This window comes from Apostichopus japonicus, chromosome 22 (genome assembly GCF_037975245.1).
Source record: "Apostichopus japonicus isolate 1M-3 chromosome 22, ASM3797524v1, whole genome shotgun sequence".
NCBI lineage: Eukaryota > Metazoa > Echinodermata > Holothuroidea > Aspidochirotida > Stichopodidae > Apostichopus > Apostichopus japonicus.
In genome coordinates this window covers 10,421,844-10,448,159 of record NC_092582.1, presented here as the reverse complement: position 1 = coordinate 10,448,159, position 26,316 = coordinate 10,421,844, and the positions used below count along the sequence as shown (strand labels likewise).

The following is a 26,316-nucleotide window of genomic DNA, read 5'->3' as shown; positions in this document are numbered from 1 at the left end:
AGATCTGGCCTGACCCGGCATTAATTTTGTTACAACCTTTTCTCAAGATTTTCCTCTAAATATATTTATATTTATATCTCTGGGATTATAGGAAAAGATTATCACTGCACAGAACAAAGCATTATTTGTCAAAACAAAACGTGACACAATGCACATACAATTTAAGGGAAACCCCCCCTCCCCCCCCAAAAAAATGCACAGTAGCATATGGCAAAACTTATGGCAGGTATAATATTGTTTCCAATACACTAGTAACTGCACAGCTACTTTGATGATGGGTAAAAAGAGCAATTTGCTTTGCGTGAATACTTATTCAGTTCTAGGAAAAAAGGAACGAGCTTGTTATCCTTACAATATTCACCCCAAAAAAAAAATACTTTACACTAAATCTGAGGACGAAGTAAATAAACTTGATGTATTCTTTATGTCACAGCAGAAACAAGTCCCTATTGTATTGCCTTATGTATCACTTGAGTGACTCTGAATGGCAAAAGCTAGACTGAACCTGCCTTGAAGGTAGTGGCTTTATCCCTTTGTGTCCTGTATATTTGTCTTGTTTGTGTCTTGTTTTGTGTTATGTATTGTTTTGAGCAGTACATGCAGGGACGTCGCTAGTGGGGGGTGTGGGGGGTGTCTCACCCCCCCAATCTTGGTAAAACTGACCATAGTTGGAAAATTTCAGTGCCACAGTCGGAATTTCCGACTGTCGCACTCTAAATTTTCCAACTGTCGCACTTTAATTTTCCGACTGTCGCACTCTCATTTTCACATATTCTTGTAATTTTTTATTGACCTAAAATTTTTGGTCAAAATTGACCTTTGATCAGTGATATGTACCACGTTTTCCTTGTCACATTGAGAAATTGTATCTCGCGATCCTTATACTCCACCATACAAAACTTGGTATGATTTTGAATACTCTAAAAAAAAAAAAATTCTAATAGAACTACTGTACAAAGTTCGCCAGCTTCAATTCGGTTAATTCATGTATTAAATTTGCTATTGGCTGGGTTGACCCTGTGCGCTAGCTTCAAGTAAGTTCAGGATATACATTGTATGGTATACGATTAAAACGCGCAATGTTAATCTACGGAAGCTTAAAAGTGCCATCAATAAGAAAAACTTTGCCCCATAAGTTGACATTTTTCAGTAAATTGTTTAGATTACAAGATAAAATCTTATCAAAATCAGAAAAATGTTGGATTGCTCAGTTGCTTTAACTGAGCAATTGAAAAATTTCTGAAAATGTTTAACTGACAATTACTTATCATAGCCTATCTCGTCAATTGGACATTTTTCTGCAAAATGTTTAATTGACAACTTATCATATCTCATCAGCTCAACATTTTTCTGCAAATTGTTCACTTCATTCTGAATGCTCAGTTGGAATGAAGTGCACAATTGAAAGTTTTTCATGTGAGTGATAAATAGCCCCCCCCCCCAAGAAAACAATATTAAGCGTGCTAGTAAAAAGCACTGTATTTTTTGGTAATTCACTATGTCGTCGAATATAATTTGTTGCAAAACAATTTCCCCTTTGTTACATTAACATAGCTTTTGTAGTTAGTAGTCTATGTAGCCTAGAAGCAGATAACTTTACTCAGTTGCTAACTTGCTTAGCCAGAGTGATTAATAAGTTTGTGAAGTGAGGGCCTGTGTACAAATGTATCGAAAAAAATTTCTGCACGCTACGCGCGCGTTCGACATGTTAATGTTGACGAGTAGTACGGGGGGGGGGGATGGGTACAAGGCAGCAGTTGGAATTTTCTTGCTCCAAAACCCATCCAGTTGGAATTTCAGACACTACACCCCCCCCCCCCCCAATCATCAGGCCTTAGCTACGTCCCTGAGTACATGGTATGCATTCATTTCAGAGTTGGAGAATATTCATCACTTGACTCCCAGGGTTTGAAAGGTACAGTTGTACAAGACTGGCTGTGTCCTCTGTGGGCGTGGTGTGTGGTTATTATTGCTGTTGTGGTAAGACCCTGTGAGGGCACTAAGTTGTATTCAGGCTTGTTGAGATGCTTGAAGCTTAGCCTGCGAGGCCAACATTTTATATGCAAAAAAACATATATTATTTATTGTCACCACCTGAGTTAATTTGACCAGTAACCGGTTCTGTGTGGATGTATCGTGGCGCCAGTCTGTACCTGGAGAGCAAGTCAAAGCCCAGTGAAGTAAGTCACATTATTTATCCTTGTTATGTGGGGAATGATGTTTCAAGGTATTAGAATTATTTATTCTATTCATTGCTTATTTATTTATTCATTTATTTGTTTTTCCACAGAAGTACAAAGCGGAGGGAAGTCTTCCATAAAGCTTAAAAAGCTTAACAAAGTGGAAGACTCCCTAAAGAAAAAAATTAATAAATAAATACAAATTGAATGTTTGTTACATAATGTGCAGAAACTGCTGAAGTAAATAACTCATTTACATAATTTAATATGATGATATCAATTCTTTTTTTAAACATTTCTTAAATGAATTCTTTGTAGCCTTAGATTTAACGATATTGCTTAATGAGTTCCATAACTTAGTTGCACGGTTGCGAAAGCTGCGTGTACCTAATTTCGTATGATAGAAGTTGCAATGAGCATTTTGTCTATTTCGGGTATTATAATTGTATAATTCTATAATTCTAATTGTATAATTGAAGTGTCACTGTTATTGTGGGGGTTTGTATCCTGACCTAGGTAACTTTGGCTCTAGCCTAGGGGATATGTCAATGATACTTAGTAATATGTGTTACAAGATAATGCAATCAGGGATCACTTTAGAGAGGAGAATTGTGTCTTGGGGTATGGCATGATATTTTACATACATAGATTATGTTCTAGAATAATCCTGGCCATTGAAGCTGCCCTAGGGGTAGAGATAGTATGCATATAGTAAGTGTTGTATTGGAGCAGTTAGTGGGGGCATTATAGAATTGGGAGCCTTGTGATTATTTAGGACTTGGTGGTGGGTTTATGTAATTATTTATGTTATTATGTGTTATGCGTTTTCAATATCCCAAAGGGAAATTCACATCTGCAGGAAGATTCACTGTGGTTAGGGTTCGTCTTACAAATACCCTCGGGATAATTCCAGAGCATGTATTTAGACAAAATACTAGTTAACGTATTTTGTACCCTGCAGTTCTCGACAATCATCAGCGGAGCAAGAGAGACAAGGGGTGCTGGCCTAAAGAGAAAGTGGCCCAAGAGACGGGAGTTGGTGAAACAGTGACAGCGACCTGAAGCTTACCGAACTTTTGGATTGAAATTGTCATTTGAAGACGTGAAAAGAGATTTCTAGAATTAATTTCTAGAATTTCCTAATGCAATAATTCTAGTATTCCCTAATTTGTGATTTATATGAAGGGTGTAATTTCATGAAGGGGTGTTTCAGTCGGTAATTGTATCACTATATTTTTCTGCTCTATACACCCACATGTCCGAGTTCTATATGAACGGGTGTTTCAGTCGGCAATTGTATCACTATATTTTTCTGTTCTATACACCCACATGTCCGAGTTCTTTATGGAGTCAAGTACCTAGCTGTTATCCTCGCCTTAATTAACAAAGTTAGCATCATTCCCGTGTTGGTCAGGGGAACAGTGACACTTTAACCTTCGGAAAATTCCACTCTCCTCAACTCTGTTGTACTCCATCGCCTTCGGTAAGACTGAATATTACTAAGTGATATTCCATCACAGTTAGGGATACTTCTTTCTGGGGGTGGGGTGGGGAGGGCGGGGACAAATAATTTAACAACTGCACTCATTCAATACAAAAACTTGGCATCAATTCCATATAAGTTAGGTAACATTCTCGCTTGTGAACTACCATAAAGAGAACATTTTAACCAAATTTAAACGTCCCTGATTTGTGCTTGACACTCCTGCTAAACGCGCTCGGGTTTATTTAGCAGCGAAGTAAATCTTTGTACGCAAGACAGACTCATTGGTTAGTTTTGAAATTCATTCCAACTTTCTTCGCACATGACCATATCTGTGACCTGCTCGCAAACAATAGTCCTACAACCCATTGTCTCCAGCATACTGCTACCAATAATTTTATACAATGCGAGCATCATATCCATCTTGTACTCTCAACGTACCAAACCCAAAAGGAAGAAACTTGAAAATGTACCTAGCTCTTCCTCCTTCTGTACGGCTTTATGAGATTGAACGACCCTTTGACCTAGCATCTTGATCTCCGCTAACAGTCTCTTCACGGAATCCTCTGATTTTACTACGCTGTCCTTCAACGTCTAAGCAGAAAGAAGATGGATTAATAATCAATCATACAAATATGGATTATTATACAAGACCTAATTGTAGTCTGGTCATTTGATTGGTCAATTGCTCGTTGATTGCATGCAAAATCCACTCTATTCCACTCTATGAAATAGAACCATGAGTTATACTTTTTTGGTAGCACTTTTTCAATGGTAAGAGAGCAGAGAAACCTGTCTGTTCAAAACAATCGGTTACATGAGTGCATTTTACCCATCTTAATATAATATGTTGTATAAAACAAATAATGAATGGTTTCCATTCGTGCAATAGTGCAAATATTTCATTCGTTGAAAGATCTATGTAATTTGTTCCATTCAACTCTGCTGCGCCCCGTTGAATGGAACATTCCATCTTTCAACTCATGAAATATTTGCACTGTTGCACTCATAACCATTCAATATTTGTATAATAATCAATCATGCAAATATGGATTAATAATCAATCACGCAAAGATGGATTAGTAATCAATCACGCAAAGATGCATTAATAATCATCGTTGCTTACAGATTTCTCTTTTGTTATACAACCCACAGGGGAAATGAATTCCACCCCACCAAGATGGGGAATATTTTCACTTTCATTAAATGACGTGTTAACTTTTTCCCCATAAGGTCTGTTCATACCACCGTCTCTTATGCTATTGTCGCATTACAGAGCAGACAAATTACTCTCTTCGTTGGGATCTGGGTAGGAGTTGAAATTTAAGCCCCAATGAATGAGCTGGAGCTTGTGGATTAAACACCAAATGTTTCATCCCCTACAGCAGTGGGTAGTTTCACTCAACATTCTATTAAAACGAAATGTAGTGTAAGCAATGAAACTTGAAATTTTCAACATGTTACATGATGCTGCATGTTAGTCGCAATTTAACCTTGCATCTCATAATATTTAACACTAACATGTTAGGACAGCCCTTGAACAAAGCAATTAAACGTACATTAAACTAATGAAACTATACTCAAATTGACAGTTGAATGATCCATTAATTAATAGTTTTGTCATCTCACCTTCATTCTGCCATGGATTGCTTCATCTTAATCATCTTAGTCATATTAATTCCTTGCATACCTTGAAGGTAGCCATCTTTATCAATCATATCTCTCCTGAAACTTGCCTATTAAACTCCCTTGTTATGGGATCTTAGCATCTATTACGATTAAAACAAAAGACAAGATGGCAATCTATGGTACTCATCTCTTTTATGATGGAATGGATCTACAATGAACTTTGACCTTGACCCTAAACAACTGCATAAGTTCTAATTTAAAATTTGTCTCATTATAGTCAACATATTTGTGGTTTAATGACTTTTTCCAACATGCTGACAAGCAGAAAATGAAAATCAAAATAAAATGAAACTGTTAGCAAACTGCTTATCCACTAGAGAGCCTGTGTAATAGAATGTGTAAAAGTAAGTTGACCTGACGTTTCGATCCTAGCAGGATCTTCTTCAGAGGCTAAATGACAAGTTACAGTAACAGAGGGGACAAAAACACGCACAGAATACAGACAGGTTAATGAGCACGGTGAACACAATGGGATGGATGAAAGGGGATTATAAGTAGAAAGCAACAGGAGAAGAGGAGAGGAAGGAGATAAACTGTGGAGGGACAAAGAGAGGATTAAAGGCACAGGGTAAGGAATAAACTGGAGAGGGACAAAGACAGAAAGGTGTGAAGAAAAATGGAGGGGAAGAGAGCTGTGAGAAGAAGAGTGAAAGGGGGGGGGGGGGGGGGGGGGGGAGGGAGAAAGGGGAGAAGGAGTAGGGAACAGAGGAAGTTAGTCATGTCCTTCCTGAATGTTCAGCCCATGAGGTTGAATGGTACGAAGGCGTTGCATCCAGAGCCTCTCTCTGCTGATTCGTACTAGGTCAGGACGGCTACCTAAGGATTCAATCCCCTGTAGGGACATGTCGTTAATGGTATGGTTGGGAAGGTTAAAATGTTCTCCAACTGGGGTCTCAGTCTTCATGGTGTTGACTGTGGATCTGTGACCATAGAATCGCTTCTTGAGGGTGGTTTTGGTTTCGCCAACATACTGGATGCCGCAAACTCTACAAGAGATCAGATAGATGACATTGGTGGTAGTGCAAGTGATGTGACCCTTAGTCTTGTGTGTGAGTTGCATGCTGTGGCTGGTGATGGAATTTAGGGTCACATCACTTGCACTACCACCAATGTCATCTATCTGATCTCTTGTAGAGTTTGCGGCATCCAGTATGTTGGCGAAACCAAAACCACCCTCAAGAAGCGATTCTATGGTCACAGATCCACAGTCAACACCATGAAGACTGAGACCCCAGTTGGAGAACATTTTAACCTTCCCAACCATACCATTAACGACATGTCCCTACAGGGGATTGAATCCTTAGGTAGCCGTCCTGACCTAGTACGAATCAGCAGAGAGAGGCTCTGGATGCAACGCCTTCGTACCATTCAACCTCATGGGCTGAACATTCAGGAAGGACATGACTAACTTCCTCTGTTCCCTACTCCTTCTCCCCTTTCTCCCTCCCCCCCCCCCCTTTCACTCTTCTTCTCACAGCTCTCTTCCCCTCCATTTTTCTTCACACCTTTCTGTCTTTGTCCCTCTCCAGTTTATTCCTTACCCTGTGCCTTTAATCCTCTCTTTGTCCCTCCACAGTTTATCTCCTTCCTCTCCTCTTCTCCTGTTGCTTTCTACTTATAATCCCCTTTCATCCATCCCATTGTGTTCACCGTGCTCATTAACCTGTCTGTATTCTGTGCGTGTTTTTGTCCCCTCTGTTACTGTAACTTGTCATTTAGCCTCTGAAGAAGATCCTGCTAGGATCGAAACGTCAGGCCAACTTACTTTTACACAAGCAGAAAATGGCTACACTTTCTGGGTATTTGACCTTTCACCTATGACATTTAGACAATCACCAAAGATCAAGTTTACAGTACATGGTCAGGCACCTACCCACCAAGTTTGAACCTGATCGGACTAACAGTCTAGGACACACTCTTTTGCACAATTTAGACCAATTTTAACTTTAACTCAATTGACCTGTTAACTACAAGCCTTAACAGCTAAATCTGTCTTGTTTTAAACTTTGTCTCTTCATTCTCTACATATAATGTGGTTTAATGCCTTTGTCCAACAAGTTGGCATGCAGAAAATGGCTAAAAACTAATTTTTAGATTTCTTGACCTTCGACCTCTTTGACGTCATCAATCATGCAGGCATGAGTTAACATGGTCAGGCACCCACCCACCAAGCTTGAACTCAACAGGACTTGGGGTCTAGGAGGAGTTTGCGACAAACTTAGTTTTGCTCACTCACTCACGCACACACGCATACACACACACACTCACTCACTCACATTTTTGATGTGGGGTGAAGTACAATATCTCATCTCCCTATTCATTACATGAAGGGAGATGAGATCAAAACAAACTCAACACAAGGTCACAAACAATTCTGCTTTACAGCAAGAAATAGATAGTGGTCTACTTAAAAATGCACTGTGCAGTTTTCAGTACAGTCAACTGTTTATATTGTAAATTTAAAAATCGTATCGTTTAAGCAGCTTATTTTAGCCGCCCACCCCTCCTCCACTCACCCCCACCCCAAATCGAGTTCTATTAACCTTCCCAATCCTTTACAACTTGAGATAGTTTAAAATGTCGTTACCAAAACACAGCGTTACCTTTCAACAAGTTACATTTATGGTAAGTAAACATTCAGTTTGGGATTATCCAATAACTTGTCTCAATACATTGCATTTACTTTTCCCAGTCAGTTTCTTATTTTTGAATTGTTTTACAAAAGAATAAAATATAGATAATATGTTGCCAGCTGACAAAACCTTGCTTAAAATAAAACATGTTTAGAGAGTGAAACTTACTTATGACTGGTTAAAATGTCCCTGTAACTATCGCTACCACTGGACTCCGTGTTCAGAGATGAGCCATGCTTGTACTCGGACTGAGCCGTATCTCCTAAAATTTCTATAGCCACTTTTTGTGGGGAGAATAAACTGTAGCGGAAGATGAAAGAAAAGAGAACCAACAATGTAGACAGACAGAAGGTGAAAGAAGAACAAACAAAACACACTCAATGAACGTAAAAATATGTACGTCAGGAAGCAGGTGAATGGCAAAATACCTCTTGCGGTAATGAGCTTAAAAATCATCCATCACTGATAGCAACAACTGCGGTATGCCTTTTAACCCTTTCAATGCCTTAGGTGCCCTCTTGATCATCCTACAACTTTATCATCTAAGTCAGGGCTCTAAGATTGTCCAAAACTCCAGCGAAATTTGTGCCAAGAGCCAGTAAATATTCAGCAGCTGCAGGAAATGTTAAGGTTTTGATGTACACTTTTCAAAAAACCACTGAAAAAAAGTTGCTCTTAAAATTCTGTCTATTCTACATGTTTTTTCTCACTCTGGAAACCATGCCCCTTGGTGCTTTTTCACAAGTGTATGTAAATAGCCTTGTTTTCCTACTAAAACTACAAAGTTGTCGTAGTGCCCCTGCTATCTCAATGAAAATCAAACACAATTTCTAATTCTCTCCCTCGAAATAGTGGCTGTGCCCCTCCGGATTCTTAATGAGAGTACATTAATAAATTGGGTACTTAGGTAAAAACTGCAATTGCTGATTCAAGGCACCAAACTGCATTAAATAAAAGCTTTCAATATATAAATATCTCTGCATCCTACCCTGTTGGTTTCTGTTACAGCTTATTGTTGCTCCATTTACTGATACTGTTTATATAATAAACTACTTATTACCGACTTTTGTTTTCCAAAATATTCTGTTTTGATTATTCTTGTGTGCAATTACTCCACCGTAATGTTCAACTACAGTAGTAGCAGTGTAGTCTAACAGTTGAATGTTAAATGGATTCCAGAGGGGTGAGAAAGGTAGGGATTTGGGATGGGTACAGTGACAGGACTCACAGGAGTAAGGATTGCGGAGTACAACAATTACAGCCCATCATATATGGAGGGACTACGCCTACCTGCGTAAAGAAATATGATGTTTGTCCAGACGAAGAACAGATTTATCCTCTAAACTTGACCAAAAAAAATATATATCTATTTATATATATATATATATATATATAAATGAAAATCGTAATGAGTTGGAAAATCAAGAACAGTGAAAAAACTTTCAGCCTCCACTGGGATTCGAACCACAGGCCTTCCACTCTTTACGTGGACACCCTAACCACTAGGCTATGGATACTGATTGTATGTCCAAAGATATATATATATATGTATGGTAGTTCGTGGAATAGCGACCCATACTTTATTACAGATCAGTACGCCTGACGATTGCTGTACAACTACTTGTACAAGAGTGAAACTCTGATTAGCAATGGACTCTTAATAATTTAATGTTTATTACAATATATATATATATCAATATATATATATATCATGCTCTACTTCTGTATTGAGCCCTCTCACCGTTGATAGTATTTTAGCTATATTTTATAGTTTGGCTCCTGAACCTCGGTTGAGCACTCTACTTACTAACAGCAGTACATGCTTTTACAGCTTAGTATGGAACGATACAACATGAACTACTCGGGCAAGAACATTCCTTTGCCATCAACTAGAGAATACTTGAAAAGACTGCTAGAGATGACAGAGAAGCTGATAAATGGATGCGATGGAGAGCATTATTTATTCTGGCCGACAATGACACCGATGCGGAAACGAGTAACACCAGCCGTGACGAGGACAACACCGCCACCACCGATGCATACGGGCTAAAATCGAGATGCGTCCCACCACAAATCCCGGAGTTGGTCTCATTCGAGTCCGATATGCTGGAAATGGTCGAGAACATTAAGTTCAAGGAAGTGACGGAGAAGTTCCTGTCCAACCTCAAGAAGGACATAGAAAACATCACATCCTCTAAAGAAATCTTCGTAGAGGCGGACAAAACCAGGAACATGTACAAGATGGACCCCGCCAAATATGGTGGGTTGCTAACTGTAAACATATCTCAGAAATACAAATATGCGGACCTCAACACCGCCACCGAAATAGACAATGAATACACAAGTCTAGCTGACAAATTAAAAATAGGTAACCGAATAAATAAAACTGGACCCAAAACGGCTTTCGTGACAATCAAGGACCACAGAGAAATTTTTCAATATAACACAAAATGCAGGCTAATAAACACAAAAAAAACCTGAAATGGGACGAGTGAGCAAAGCCATGCTTGACCACATAAATGCAAACATACCACAAGGGTACTGGAATGGATTAAAAATATACAGGAAAAGAGCAGTCTCACCTTTCTGGTCTTCGATATTGTTGATTTTTACCCTTCAATCAGCAAGGATCTCATACACAAATGTCTAGCATGGGCCAAAGCATACACCAGAATCAGTGATACTGAATACAAGACTATCATGCACGCAAGGCGATCTCTCCTTCACGATCACAAGGGCAAAAGAGAAGAGAGACACAGGTAACCAATTCCACGTCTCAATGGGTGCATTTGACAAAGCGGAAGTTTGTAAATTGGTGGGACTATTCATTTTGAACCAATTGGAGAAAAACCCCGATATCACTGGTTTGGGACTATACAGGGACGATGGGCTACCAGTAATGAGGTCATGCTCAGGTAGCAAAGCAGACAGAATACGAAAAGCCCTAATCAAGATCGTTCATACATGTGGACTAAAAATCACTGTCCAAACGAACTTGAAAACAGTCAACTTCCTTGACGTCACTTTGAACATGAATACCAGCTAGTACCAGCCCTACAGAAAACCAAACAACGAACCAATCTACATACAGTAAGCCAACACTCGAACCACCCGCCCGCAATAATAAAGAACATACCGCCAGCCATCGAAAGAACAGTCTCTGGTCTATCATCTAACCAGGACACATTCAAGAAAGCAGCACCCACCTACAATCATGCGCTCCGGTCAGCTGGATACAACTATACTATCAAATACCAAAACAAGGAAAACAAAAACACCAAACAGAACAAGAAACGCAGGTCAAGAAAAATCACATGGTACAACCCCACATACAGCAAAAACATAAAGACCAACTTTGCGGCAGACTTCCTAAAACTCATCGACAAGCAATTCCCACAGACCAACAAGCTACACAAAATCTTCAACAGATCAACAGTCAAAATAAAGTTACAGCTGTATGAAAACATGCAACAGATCATCAAGTCACACAACTCAAAGGTCATGAAAGAAACGAGCCAACCCCCCCAGGAAAAGACTGCCGAGAAGTAGACAGTTGCCACACTTCGCGGCAACTGCTTGGTTAATGACGTCATTTACAAAGCCACCGTCACGTCAGGAACCGACAACGCGTCATACATAGGCCTCGCGAGCGGAGAATTTAAGAAGAGATACAACAACCACACCAAATCATTCCAACATGACCGATATAAGAAAGAAACGGAACTCTAAACACATCTGGCAACTCAAGGAGAAAAAAGCTGAATATTCAATACACTGGGAAATTGTGTCACAGTCCAAACGCACAAGCGGCAGTCTGGTCTATGCAATCTTTGCAAAGAAAAGCTCCAAATTACCACCCTCAAAGGCAACACGCTCAACTAGAGAAGCGAGCTCATCTCTACCTGTAGACATGGCAACAGACACAAAAGGAAACCACCCAGCCGTGTCAAACCCAAATGGTAGTTTGTGGAAGAGCAACCCATACTTTATTACGGATCAGTAGGCCTGACGATCGCTGAACTCCGAGCAGCAATGGACTCGAAATAGTTAACGTTTATTACAATATATATATATATATATATCTATAATATATATATATAGATAAATATATCTATAATATATATAGATATATATATATATATACAGATATATGTATTTATGTATATATATATATATATACGAGTAATGCCGTATTATATTCAGATTACTCATACACCTCGTGTATATAGGTTATGCATGACATATTTGCATATCATATATTTATAAATAGTAACTAATGTATATGTTACTATAATCATTAAATATAATTTTGTCCGGCATGGCTTTCTGTATGATGTTGTAACGTTCGGCAAGCTCATAAACATATATATATATTATACATATTAGACACGCAGTAAATACACATGATGTTGAGGAATCTGCGCGCAAGTATTAAATCAGCATCATTTCGAGCGTGAGCAAATATGATTTTTTTTGTCTCTGGTTGAAAGGTTAGCAGAGCTTGTCGCAAAACAAGTTTTGAAGGTCATCGGGAAAAATTAGTTTCAAGGTTGAGCCTGAACTTAAGAAGTGTTTCAAAGTTACTTGTTAGGCTCACTTTATTGTAAGTTGGGCCCACTATTAGTATCTATCGAATGCAAGTCGGGTCTTGAGATAGTTAATCCAGCGTAACGTTGCAGCATTAAATCGCTCCTCGTGATTATTAGAGCTGTTTGGCAATGATATAGTGTGAGTTTACAGTATTAAACTGTTTACCTATTTTAGCCATGTACTGTATATCCTACCATGTAGTCACACAGTGTCTGTATAATGTCTTCTTTCTCTGTCATTAGGCATTCTTTCTGCTTTTAGTCTTCCCTCAAGCACTAGTAGCAGCCTTGGATTTTTGAACTTCTTTGGCCATTAATTCCTATTTTGATAGAAAACAAACAAAACACACTGTTGATTGTTCATAGTTTCAACTTATCAAATATAGTTTCTGTGATTCAACTAATGGCATTCTATGCTGACCAAATGATGGTAAAATAAAAGTACTAACAAGTTATTAAATTGTTTGTTAACAGGTGTTGGACTTCTGAAAATGTTTATGATTCTTATGCGGTCAAATAAAATGTCCTACACATAGACACACAATATTGCTCAACCAATTGCTGAATACTAGTCGGCATGATAAAAGGGTCTGTGGTAGTATACACCTATTAAATGCTTCAATACACACTAAATCAAAAAGTAATGTGATCCCTTGATCTATTTAGCTCTCACAAGCTTAATGCAACCAATAACTGGATAGCTGACAAGTTGGCCATTCATAGCACCCTCAATTTTCTATATCATAACCATGCAGATTGCTTGTTTACTATGAGAGACTGAAGTTTTCCTCACTTGTAAACAAACCTCTTTACTCAGCAGAAATCAATTTTTGTATGCTGTTCCAGGGAGGCCTAAATTGGTCTAAACTTACCTCAACTGACCAAATTTTTGTATCACTTGTACTCTCTTTCGTGCTCCTTAACATCCCTGCCAAGAAAACACCAGACCCTAATTGATAACATATCAAGAAAGTTGTTCTCCTGTTGCTTTTTCTGAATGAGAACACTTGTGGTGGATTGATGTAAATGCTAATAGGATTATGCCATCTTAACTAACAATTGAAATTTTTTAGACTCCACATTAAACCTCTGTTAATGATTGTTTGAGAAGTTGTGACTTACACCCAGGGACGTGGCTAGAGGGGGGTGGGTGTGGGGGGTGTCTCACCCCCGAACTTGATAAAACTGACGATAGTTGGAAAATTGGAGTGCGACAGTTGGAATTTCTGACTGTCGGACTACAGTTTATCTAGGCCTATTCATATATTCCTGTGATTGTGAATGACCTAAAAATTGAAAAATTTCGGTCAAAATTGGCCTTTAATCAGTCATATTTACCACGTTTGTCTTGCCACTTTCATATATTGTATCTCGCGATTCTTATACTCCACCACACAAAACTTGGTATGATTTTGAATACTCCAAAAAAATGCCTAATAGAACTACCGTCATAGGCGTAGGGGCCCAATATGATTTGGGGGGGCTGATTTGGGAAAAATATAACCAAAATTGTTCACGTTTCGCGTGTTACACATGTCAATGTGCATATCATATAGTCATGCACCAGTTTTTACATCGCATGCCAATAACATACAATCATATGCTGTGTTATTACCCTTCCATATTGGTTAGAATTATTGGGGAAGTCAATACAATATTTATGGTAATAATAAGATCAGTTTAACCATTGAAAAACACATTGCAAATTATCTTTCTTTCAGTAGGTAAAAAAAACATTTGGTTGGGGAGGCTAATAACTTTGTGAAGTGAGCGCCAGTGGAGACAAATGTATCGAAAAAAGTAAAGAACAAAAGTGCAGTCAGTCGCGAAAGACGCCACTGAATAGGTCACTAGGAAATTGTTATATTTTAATGGGTAAAAGGAAAGATATGTTTGGTAGGCATGCAACAACATTGAAGCCAGGTAACAGCTGATGCCAAACGCACTGGTGACATGCCTACCCCTTCTGATGTGGCACCTATTCCTCTTGCAAACTTAGATATGAAGAATTTGTGGGACTTGGCTGCATTCTCTGAAGATACAAAGGTACTGTTAAGGCCCGGTCACACTATACCGATTTTTTATCGGAATACTATCCGATTTTCTCGGAGGAATCGAAACAGCCTGTTTTTCGTTCGGGTCTTCTAGCCACAGTGATAAAGGACCTGATTTGCTATCTGTTGAGCCATTCCGATGTGGAATAGCCCTCTCCTAACTTTTGATATTAACTCCGTTTCCTTTTATCAGATAGCTATCCGATTTCTCTTCCGATTTTTATCGTTTTTCGATGTGACGTCACTTCAGAATGTAGTCGGTTCCAGAACCCCTCAGATTTAGAGTAGGTATTCGAATATTCCACTGCATTCATTACATTCACTACCACAAACCTCACTCTTCGGCCTAAAATCGGAAAAATCGGACCGTATTCCGATAAAATATCGCTGTAGTGTGACCAGGCCTTAAGCTCTTGCTCATCTACAAAGGTTTAAACCAAGAAGCAAACCTGGCAAGAATCCCACAGAAATAAACATTGCACGGCAGTTAGGCTTGCATCAGATGTAGATCAGTTCAATTGCAGCTCATAGATTGCTCAGCAGCATCTCTCTTCCCAGTCCCGCTGTCAGAACACTACAAAAGTCAGCCAACCAGTTTGGACCTGCAATAGAAGAAATGAATGAAAATGATATGTCAGAAAAGGGGTGTATAAAGAAGACACTGCAACTGCATGGCCTCTCAAAAGACTCTCCAATTTTTGCAGAATATGATCGTCAATATCACACCTGTCTGCGTAATGCAAAAAGTAAGACTCCATTTGTTTGTGCAAGCCAATACAGAGATGTAATTGTTGAGAATGTCACCATGGATAAATTTAATTTTGATTACAATCACAGTAACAACTGTAACTTAATTGGTGAAATGAATAGAAGAAGGGGTCACAAGTTGCAATTTCCAGGCAATGACGGCTGTTCAGTAAAGATGCCAATGTCAAAGATGAACAGAATGGTGGAAAGATTTGTGCATCCATATTACTTACTGGTAAGAACCCACTAAAGGAGAAGTGCCTAACAACTGATGCTTGATGGCAAGGCATGTAAAGGGTTCACTGGTACAATGGCTGCAGCTACTCATTCTGAAACAGAGAACCATATGCTGTTAGACCAAGTTCACCTACTAAAGTCACTCCGCAGAGCACTGGCTAAAGCAGTACTCTCCTCTGATATGTACCTGCACAAACTGTGACTAGGAAGCACTTGATACAAAAGTGCATTGCAGAGGACTTGACCTGCCTTGTACTGGCAGAGGTGACTACTTGCAGGAATTAAAGTCCTCAAATACGACCACTGCAAAGTTGTGAAGGCTTTATCAACATGTTAAGACTGCCTTGCAAAGTGCTACATTGGAAATCACTCACATTGCCCAAAGCATTCATTTGTATGCAAGAGGGGCAGGAAGTACACATTTCCATTCATGCCAAATGCTACAAAGAGATCTCTGCTAATATCCCACACTGACAGCACACAACTACAGTACTGATTTCGCTTAACTCCTGTTGAAAAAAAATCATCGATCGATCAAAAAAGTTGAAAATCGATAAAAAAAGTTGAAAATCGATAAAAAACAAATAATTTCATTAAGATTTAGACTACTGCGGGCACGGTTGTCAACGTAGTTTCAACAAAATTTCCACGAAAGTTATCGCGATAAACAACGGCAAAGGCAATTCTAGACATATCAAGGTTGTGACCTACGTTGAATCCTTAGTGTAACTACAGCCGTTTTCAGACTATACCAGAAGTGGCCGAGGAATATTACAAACGTTGCAAAAGTTTGATTGTATAGAAGACAGAGTAAGTTCTGTACTAGTAGTTTGAAAAATTATTTGGCTAGGATAATAAAAACTGGTCTTGGTCGATCGTAACAAGTACTTAAGTTATAGGCTAGTATTAAACTAAGATAAGTTTAAGTAACTCACCAATGAACGCAGCGTCAGAAAAACAAGAAATAAAAAAAAAATGTACACAATGAAACAGTCGTAGTTGGATATCAAAGAGATCTTTTATTCCAATAAATTCCTGTGTTACTTGACGTACTACAGTACCCTTTACCGCACTCACTTTCAAACCAAAAAATCTCCCCCCGGCTTCAATGCACGCAAAATAAAAAACATCCTGTTACTTTCCCCCTAACCCGGCTACTGTAAGTTGCCCGCGAATGCAGATGGACTGCCCTGGTAATTAAGGTCGCAGCCTGAGTCTGGGCCACCTACAGTAAGCTGCTTACATGTGCATTCCCTACCCTGGATATCCCCAGCGACCAAACTTTTTTGAGAGGCCTAGTCCAATCATAAACCTGGCTTTGTCAAATTCACGCCTACCATCTGTTAATTAGCATAGTATTTATCTTCGTGGGGGGTTTAGCACTGCAGAACCTTTGCCTGGCTTACTCTAGAAGCAAACATTATTTTGCCCCTACTGTTCATAATGGAATGGATGTTACCTGTAACTAAGTTAATTGAAAACCAAATATTCATTCATATATATAAGTAGAACAATCCAGCAGGGATAGAAAGTTTATCTTGAATAAACCAATCAGAAGTTGTGCTATTAATAAAACTTGAAAACACCTGGCCAGCAAAAGAGTTGCAAACAATTGTTTCCATGACTACTAAGAAAATAAAGCAGTGGCTTGGGCCCAAGTTGGGGAGAAACCTGTGGAAAATGAATATATTTTCATTGCTTATTTGAGTATTGTATATTGGGAAGAGCTGATCAAACATTACTAGGGAGGGCTTTCAACTGGTCTGACGGCATGTAAATTTAATTTAATGAGAAGGGGGTTTTTATGAGTCTCCCGGTATGCGTCACATGAGAAGTAAATGTTTTGTTTTTCGATTTTATCATCATTTTTCAAGTGGAACAGCTCATAAAATCATATCAATCAAATATCCTTCCTTAGTTTTACTAATCAGGAATGTTTGACAAGGCATGCAATGCATCGTTCGAAAATGTAATTTTAAACTAGAATTGAAAATGAACGACATAAAACAATATCTGTGAAGCGTGTGGAGCACAACTTTGAATATTCGTTGTGAAAGAAAACATAATGAACAATGTTTACTGTGTAAATAAATGTTGCAGAACTGGTAAAGAGAAATTACATACTGCAGCTGACATCAGAGAAGCTCATAAATGACACAGGTGGATAGAGCGCATCAAAATTCTGTTTAGGAAATCCCTACACAGCTGACAAAAGTCGATATCCCCTTCCGTTTTCGAGTTATAGGCGATTTTGTGTTTTTGCGATATGGTTTTCAGTATATTTTCATTCAATAAAGTCGTTTTTACTTGTGTGTTACAAGGGTGTGACCTAACGGATATTTCACTAACCATTTAACCGTATAACCTGCCGGTAGGTTAAACTTTTAAACGCTGTTTCCTGATTGCGGCTTTTTGACGTAATGTCACTCAACTTTTAATGAAAATAGGACATAATGAGTACAATAATTAAGGGTTTTTTTTTTTCAAAAAAGTAGCAATTCAGGCAACAAGACAACGATCAATGTATGTTAATTACTAATTAGGCCCAATAATATTGCGAACATTACATGTAATAATTGATGAAAAGAATAACACACCTGATCAGTATATCGTGGTCTTCAGAAGTTCAGATCACTGAATTTATATAACTCGGCCTTCGGCAACATCGTAACTTTTGAAGAAAAAAAACAATATATTTGTCTATCTATCACAAGATTTTAAACAAAAACTTGCCTAACTTAGCAAACTTACCCACCTTTCCTGCTTACTCATTAAAAGTCATGTTTAGAAAACAAATTATGCACGCACGTGTTTTGCGATGGGTTGTAGCAGCCTCCGATTTCATTTTCTTTCTCTTGTGTCACATCCCTGATACAGTACTTTACATTTGATACAAAAGTTTCTTCAACAACAGCTTCCCAAAATTGGTGTCGCAATAGGTTAAATTTTAACCGTGCAGCACAGTACCATTCATAATTTGCATATTATACCAAAATTTACACTCGGCGTCCAGATGGCGGAAGAATGTAACATCATGTTCAATGTGTTGTGTCGTTCCCATGGTGCGATAAACTTGGGCAAGTTCAAATGTCAATGACCTACTTATGTTCTATGACCAATGTCAGTGGGAATTATGTGTGAACTCGAGTTTTTTCCACGTGTTATATTTATATATATATAGAAGTTTTACGTAAGCAGAGCGAATTTTGGGGCGGCTCGTTGATTGTGAGGAAGCACTTATCTAAGCATCAATATTTGTGAAAAATATCGTAAGGTTTATCATTTTCATTCATATTCTTTTATGTTTGCCGCAATCCCGCCCACAATGCATGCAAAGTATAAAACCATGTGTGGAAAAAATGGCTGTATATGTGCGGACCTGAGAGAGCCAACTGGCCTTGTGTTGTTAATGCTATTACGATACTTTCTAGAACGACCATTTGCGTCTTTTGGCGTCGACATATTTTCACACGGGATTTCACCATGCCATTGATCGGTGTACACGGGTGATATGTCGCAAATATAAACTGAGAAAACGAATTGACGACACTATCATGAGCTTGTGACTATTGGCCTACTACTATATTGAACACATTATTCATGCCTAAAACATCGTTTTTCTGTTTTTTATTGATAGTTTGCAGTACATTACTCAGTTCTTTACATATTTTTAAATAAATTTCATGTTTAAAATGTATTTGATTTTTTTTTTTTTAATTTTCCGTATATACGGTTTGTGATTTTCTAAACGGTTAGTGCATTTGCGGCCGGTTAAACAGTTAATCGTTTCAACGGTCACACCCTTAGTGTGTTATCTTGTTCGGAAATGATCCGAAATGAAAATAATAACTGTTAAGTTTTTCCACTTCTGGTGTAAAATTATTCCATCAAAGTTAACCTGATTTACATGTCTCATGCCAAATCTATATTAAACAAAAAATAATAAAATAAAAAGAGAAAACGCATTTTTGAAAAATGGAAGCGTCCTAGCAGAATGGGCGGGGCATCTTTCTTTTGCTTCAAGTAACATGTTTTCGCTCGGAATCAAAGTTTCATACTTCAACTCTAATAAAAAACCAAATTTACATCTCTTAAGAATAACTATTTTTCGCAATCTGCAAGTAAACCAAGTTTATTTATGTCCATTCATTGTTATTTTAATGGTTAAACAGCACTCCAACTTATCTGGAAGGGTGCCTCATGGTACATAGCTTGTACTGCAACCTCCAAGATAGCCTGGCAAAGTTAAGACTTATGTCACTGTGTTTGGGCTTCAGTCAGAAAACGTCCCCCATCAGTTTTACTACATGTTTCTTTGAGTGTTACTACTCATGCAAGCCTGAGAATGCTTTTGTAAATATTCTTGCTTTCAAAAGACTGTACCAAAGTCTAATTGATACTAATAAACGAAGTTACACGTTTTCCGACGTTTCGCTTTACCACATATTGACCTTCTATTTCGTTTAAAAAAGAATTTCAACGCATCGTTGAAAATTCCACGTATGAAATGACTGAGATCACCAATCGTTAAAATTCGTGGAATTTCGATAAAAATCGGCAAATTTCGATAAAAAACAAAGAAATTTGTTTATTTTCCTTTTAACAAATTTCAACGGGAGTTAAGCGAAATCAGTACTGTAAATGAAATACCTGAGACACCCACCTGCAGCAAACGTTTATGGTCCACTCAGTTTCAGACTTCCACTCAAAAAGCAGAGGTAGTCAATAATGCTTTCGAGTTTCCAATCCAACACATAGCACAAACATTTCACGCAACAGTCAGTACAGGGACCACAGTGCCACAAACATTACAAATAAAGGGCCTGAAGAGTCCATAGCCAGGAAGATGGAAGCTGCAGGATTAGAGGTGAGCTCAAATAGTCCATGTATCCAGACTTTGAAACAGATGCAAAGGAAACAACAGTATGATAGACTATATAAGAGAGACAGAGCATACAGAAGGAGGAGAGCACAACTCAGAGAGAGAGTAAAAGCTACATGGTAGAACTAAAACCATAAACAAGAGCATCAATGATGCAGTATCTCAATACTGGAAGTTTTAATTTTTATTCCTAATTTCAAATCTTTGCTCTGTCTCTACAATTATCAATATCAATCATGGTACAACAAATATATAACTTGCATTTTTGCCACGAATAGTCTCTGCAGGTTACACTTTATCCTGCTAGTCTTGCCTTTAGCGCTCATTGCCTGTTAGTCGAAAGAACGACGTTGCAAGGTTTAGTAATGTCATAGAATATTTAAGAACTTGTTTTTTATGTGGTATCCTTCATCTTAGGTCCAGGGATGTAAGTGCAGCCAAAAAAAAAAAAACCGGAAAATTATTCGGAGACCCCGGGTGAATGCCGTCCTAACACATCCTACTCCTAGCTCTGACTACTTACACACTATCGTTATGTTAGGCTAGCTCAGAAGTATTAGCGCTAACACATCTTACCCCTAGTTCTTACTACTTACACACTATCGTTATGTTAGGCTACCTCAAAGTTACGAATACGTCGCAGCGAACTACGGAATAAAAAACAGTCTCACATTCGAATGCGATCACAAATATCGACTTTCATATGCGTATCCCGTAGATTTCCGCCGCTCACAAATATCACAAGCGTTAATTCCGAAAGTTATGTCGAGCACCAGCAGTTACGAAGATATTAATTAGCAGTCCAATCAACGTGAATTAGGCAAGGTTTTTCAAAGAACAGAAATGAGTTACGGCGATTTGAAGTTCGCACGTACGCAACGATATTCACATGGCACAATGTTGTACAGTGCAATGCGATGATGCGAAACAGGAATGGTATTTTGATTGATCGATGAGTGAAAGTTGAAGTTAGCTTGCTGCAACGGGCCAGGCATTTTTGCCGCGTTGTGTCTTTGATATTCGAACAATTTTGTGGAACTTTATTGGAATAAAAAAAAACCGTAAAAAAATCCGTAAAAATACGGAAGACTTACATCCCTGTAGGTCAGTCTCAGTTGGACTTTTTGGTCATATAGTTTGACGTCAATGACAACAGCCAAATTAGAAGAGGCGAACAACTCGACCATATTCTTGATGCCTGCCTTGAGAGCTAGGCCTATTGACCTACTGTATGTTACTGTAGACTGTAGTGGTGACTACCATCAAAACTGTGTCCACTTCTAGATATCAAAACAACCCACGTTTTTCCGCGTACCTAACTACAGAACAGAAAATTGTTCGCGAGGGTAGCCATTTTCGTATATCTAACATGTAGCTGTTATGAGTCATAGCCAATCTGCTACAAAACAGACTTGGGGGCGGGGCTTAATCATCAAAAACGGACCTTTTTACTAAAAGTAGGGGCGGCAGCTCAGTGTTGTTTTAAGAAAGAAAAATCATTTAAACATCAAATCAAGCAAATAAAAGCCATTAAATGTCATATAAAAGTAGTAAAATTCTTATTAATACCTACCTGTAAACAACAAATGAAAGTTTAAAATTTTAATAAAATATATAATGCATAGGACCCTATCTTAGACGATACCACTGTTGAAAGACAGTTCTATTCTATTCTCTTTCATAAAACATAAGTTTTGGAGCGTGTGCAAAACAGGTCTGTCAAAGTGTGTTTTCAGTCCAAATTGGCCCGATTTGGACATAAATCGGTGAAAAAGTCACAGAATGAGATACAATTCTGGAATAAAAAATAGTAACTTTTGTTGGTCTATATGATATATTCTTGCTCTGGAAATTCCAGAGAAAAAGAACTTTGTTTGAAGACGCTGAAAAATTTTTAAGAGAAGAGAAAGTCCCACTTACTGTTACAATATCTCAATACATGTAATGTATTGAGATAACCAGTCCAGTGATTGATGACATATCAAAAAAGATGTCTCCTGTTGCTTTTTGGCACTTTTTCTGAAGAAGCACACTTGGTGCGGACTGATATAGAAGCTAATAGGAGTATGCCAGCTTAAGTAACAGTTGACATTTCTAAAATCCACTTTAAACCTCTTTTTATGATAGTTTCAGAAGTAATGACTTATATCATTTTTGTTTATCTCTGTCTATTGTGTGAATCTTCATATGGTGTCTCACACATGTTGTACAGTCTATATGAATAATACAGTAATGAACTTTTAACAAGTGAGTTCCCAATGGTTGACATATTCCCTAGTGTGATTAGAAGTCATTCCATCAGCATGGCTGGCATCTACTGCATGTCTAAATTGTGCTTGGGTCCACAGAATGTGTTTTAAGCACAGTCCCTCAGTTGGTGCTACTTACCCCCTCTGGTGGAAACTTGACGCAAGTTGGCCTTCTTCCCTCTGAAAATGTGATCACACCCTGTATCGAGTAAACTCTGGCCCTAAAATGAGAGAGAAAAGTTACTTGTTACTTTGGCACTGCTTTTCAAAGGTATTTTGTCAGATTTTGTTGCGAAAACTACTCAGGGGAGCTATGTACTAGCTGTGACCAGATCTAGAATGAGGCGCTGTTCAAGCAACATTCCTAAATCGTTGTAGTAGATCATATTGACTAGTTTCTCAGTGTAAGTCTTGTCTTGTATCATTCTATGTGCAGCTATTCAACTGCTTAGACTTCCAATAAATGCTTATAAGCATTTAAGCATTTGTATACAAACAAACTAGTGAATAGGTCACTGGAATTTTGTTGAACTCTGAGGATAAAAAACTGATTATTATTATGAAGAATGGGTACGGTCATGTACCTCACAATTGATGCTGATGGCAAGGCATGTAATGGGTTCAGTAGAACAATGGCTGCAGCTTATCATTCTGATGTAGTACACCTAAACAGGCCTCTCTACAGAGCACTGACTAAAGCAGTACTCTCCTCTGATATATGACGAAATCTACAGTAAACAGGTTAGTAAATTTGCAAGTCTCATTAAGGGCCTGTCACAGTGCTATGATGGCTCACAGAGACACAAGCAATGGATGTGACACCTCCACACATAGGCTGTTGTGGCATATGTGGGAGATGTGAAATGATTTGGTACTTAAAAGTTCATTTCTTTGCACAATACTTTGAAGAGCAGATGCTGGAATGTGGCTCTTCTCTTAGCTGCCAGGGATAGCATTGTGCGGATAATGCCATACGCTGGTGCCCCTGGCATACTGATGGTGTAGGCACCTGTCCACATCCTGCATCCCTTTGTGTAACTTGCTGGGGCTGATGTATATTTTGCCACTTTTGCATTTATTTCATCAGCCCATGCCATCCAATCTTAGTCTGACATTGTGAAGGTGTGAGCTTTCCAGTTACAAATGTGTTACTGTATATAGGCCTATCCTTATTCTGTTTGCAGTCTGGGTCTCAATAAAACTGATTCTTACACCACATATATTACGTTGTAATGTATGCATTTTAATTCTGACTGTCGCTTTTTGCTCTGCTAGGTACACAGTATTAGTGCTGATAGTCGACTCTTACTTTTGTAGTTGATTAATCGCATAGCTCTTCTCGCGATACTCGGTTACAGTTATGGCATCATCACTGTCATTTCTACATTGCAGAAATACAGTCAAACAAATCTTTCTCCATGGTGCACTGTCCGTATTTGTTCTTTCAAGTCTTAATGTGTGATGTCTAATTAATGTTAAAACATCTACCAAACAAAAACTGTCAACAAATTTCAATATTCAACATTTCTTAAAATCCTTCAAAGTAAATCAAAAACTTTGGAATGGATCTACAAGGCTACTACAACTACTGTACTAGCACTAATCACAGCAAAAAAATGAATAGATGCAACACCCTGTAGTGGTGTGATGATTACTATGCAAGAGTTTTCTGTAGAAGGACGTTCACCTTCTAGCCTAGGCTTTAGCCTAGCGTGATAACACGCACATATTATGACACATTGAAATGAAACTTCACCGCAATCGACACACTCTATCAGACATATGATACAAGTGAACCACTGGCCAGAAATGAAATATACTGTAAACATGCATGTTTGAAGAAATTAAAAATTCTTTGGCAATCATTAAAGATTAATAAATTTGGGAATTTGCAATGATGAAACATTGCTAGGACTAAATGTTGCACTGCAGAACAATCGTATTACTAACAAGTAAATGCATGAATCTAACCTGAACAGGTGCTTACTGATTTTTAACACAGCACAGTTCTAGTGTAGCATTGTAAGAACCTGTGTTTGCGATATTTGCTGACAAACTGCTTAAGTGTTGTTTTTGATAGGTTAGGCTATTTTTCAATAGCAGATTGTGTGTAGTGCTAGCTTTAGTCCAGTAATCGCAACTTAGGTTTTGAGAGCGATTAATCAAACTTCCAAAGTGTAATCGCGACTACTGGCGATTAATCGATCACGACTATCAGCACTACACTGTATAAAAGTAGACTACTCACCAGATGTACAACTTCAGTTCCTCAGGTTTTACTTGTTCTATAGCTTAACATTGAAATTAGTGGCTCCTTATACCATCCGTTACTGTACTACTACACATTTCAATAACACACAGATCAAAATAACAGACACAGGTAGTACAGTGGTCTCTACAGGCCATGAACATGTTCTTCCAGTCTAATTATTACTTCGTCAGTACATTTTGGGGCACATGGTGTACCAATGTGTTGTTACTTCCGTGTCAATCTTGTGCCACATTGCGATATTTTGGTGATTTTTCACAAAATTTGCCCCCAAATCACTCAAGCGTAAAATGATGAGTCGTTTTTGTCATATTCCGTGATTACATATCATAACCAATACCCCCTTAGCTATACTTAAGGCTCATAGAGTCTAAAATGGCAATTTTCAAATTCTTACTTATTATGGCCACGACACGAAAATTTCAACATCCTGTATTTTTGGGATCCATCTAAGCATGTTCTCTAGAACATATATCAACCACTCTGCCAGTTAAAAACTTGATTTTTCCCTTCGAAAATTTTTTTTCGTAATCTCATGACCTAATGTGACAACATTTTAGGAACACGATTTGCTCTCGCTGTTTCCTCCGAACATCATACCTACACTCCGACAAGTGTACATAAATACACAAAACAATCGATAACAAGTCAGCGCGAAATCAAATCTAAATTTCCCGTGGAATGTCAGATTTAGAACCAAATGTGGCAACCGAAGTTCAAAGTGATAGTGGTTCTTCACCAGGCAGTGAAATTGTACTAGAAATAGAGTGCCCTTTCTAATATTCGAAGCAGAGAGTGAAGGCGATGATCATGCCAATATTGAACCAAATGTTGAGGGTGGACCTGAGGTGTTACTGTTAGGATATAGACAGAACTATTACAAGGAGCATACAACGTGGTAAGAATTTAGTAATAAAGCAAACAAAATCCATTTTGTGCAACAAATTCCATTTTGTGCATGTGTGGTTGGAATTCGCGGAACTGCCTTAACCATATTGTGAGCTGTGTTACGGTGACTTACAACCATAGAATCCTTACAACCCATATGTACTGTGTGTTGGCTATGTATTCATACATGTACAGTATGGTGCATAGTACTACTAGTAGTAGTAGTGTTGGTTGCATACTGAAAGTTTAGCTCAGGACGTAAGCTGCATTATGCAGCCATGTTAGGTAGGCATATGTGTCATTTTATACTCATTATTACCAGGCTAGTACTTAGGCCTGGAGTTTTGCAAATCAATTGTCTGAACAAAAGAATGTTTCATGAAATATGGAAGGTGTAAATTCACAACAAATGTAAC

The 26,316-nt window shown here is 38.3% G+C and overlaps 1 protein-coding gene across 30 annotated transcripts in view; it reads right to left on the bottom strand.

The window, feature by feature from the left end:
• The window catches only part of LOC139963600 (uncharacterized), a 46,775-nt gene that overhangs the window by 10,229 nt on the left and 10,230 nt on the right, over window positions 1-26,316 (bottom strand). For 4 of the 30 annotated variants that reach the window (XR_011791615.1, XR_011791616.1, XM_071964508.1 and 1 more), the window contains 8 exons: window positions 22,883-22,964; window positions 20,276-20,507; window positions 18,210-18,283; window positions 15,609-15,704; window positions 15,078-15,230; window positions 12,770-12,894; window positions 8,154-8,285; window positions 4,137-4,257 (listed from right to left, as the gene is read on the bottom strand). Coding sequence is in view for 24 of the 30 variants with exons in the window: in XM_071964508.1 (XP_071820609.1) it covers window positions 20,392-20,507; window positions 22,883-22,964 (198 nt within the window). In the remaining 6 variants the exon portion in view is untranslated. The other 26 variants (XR_011791617.1, XR_011791619.1, XR_011791618.1 and 23 more) reach the window with 24 other exon arrangements.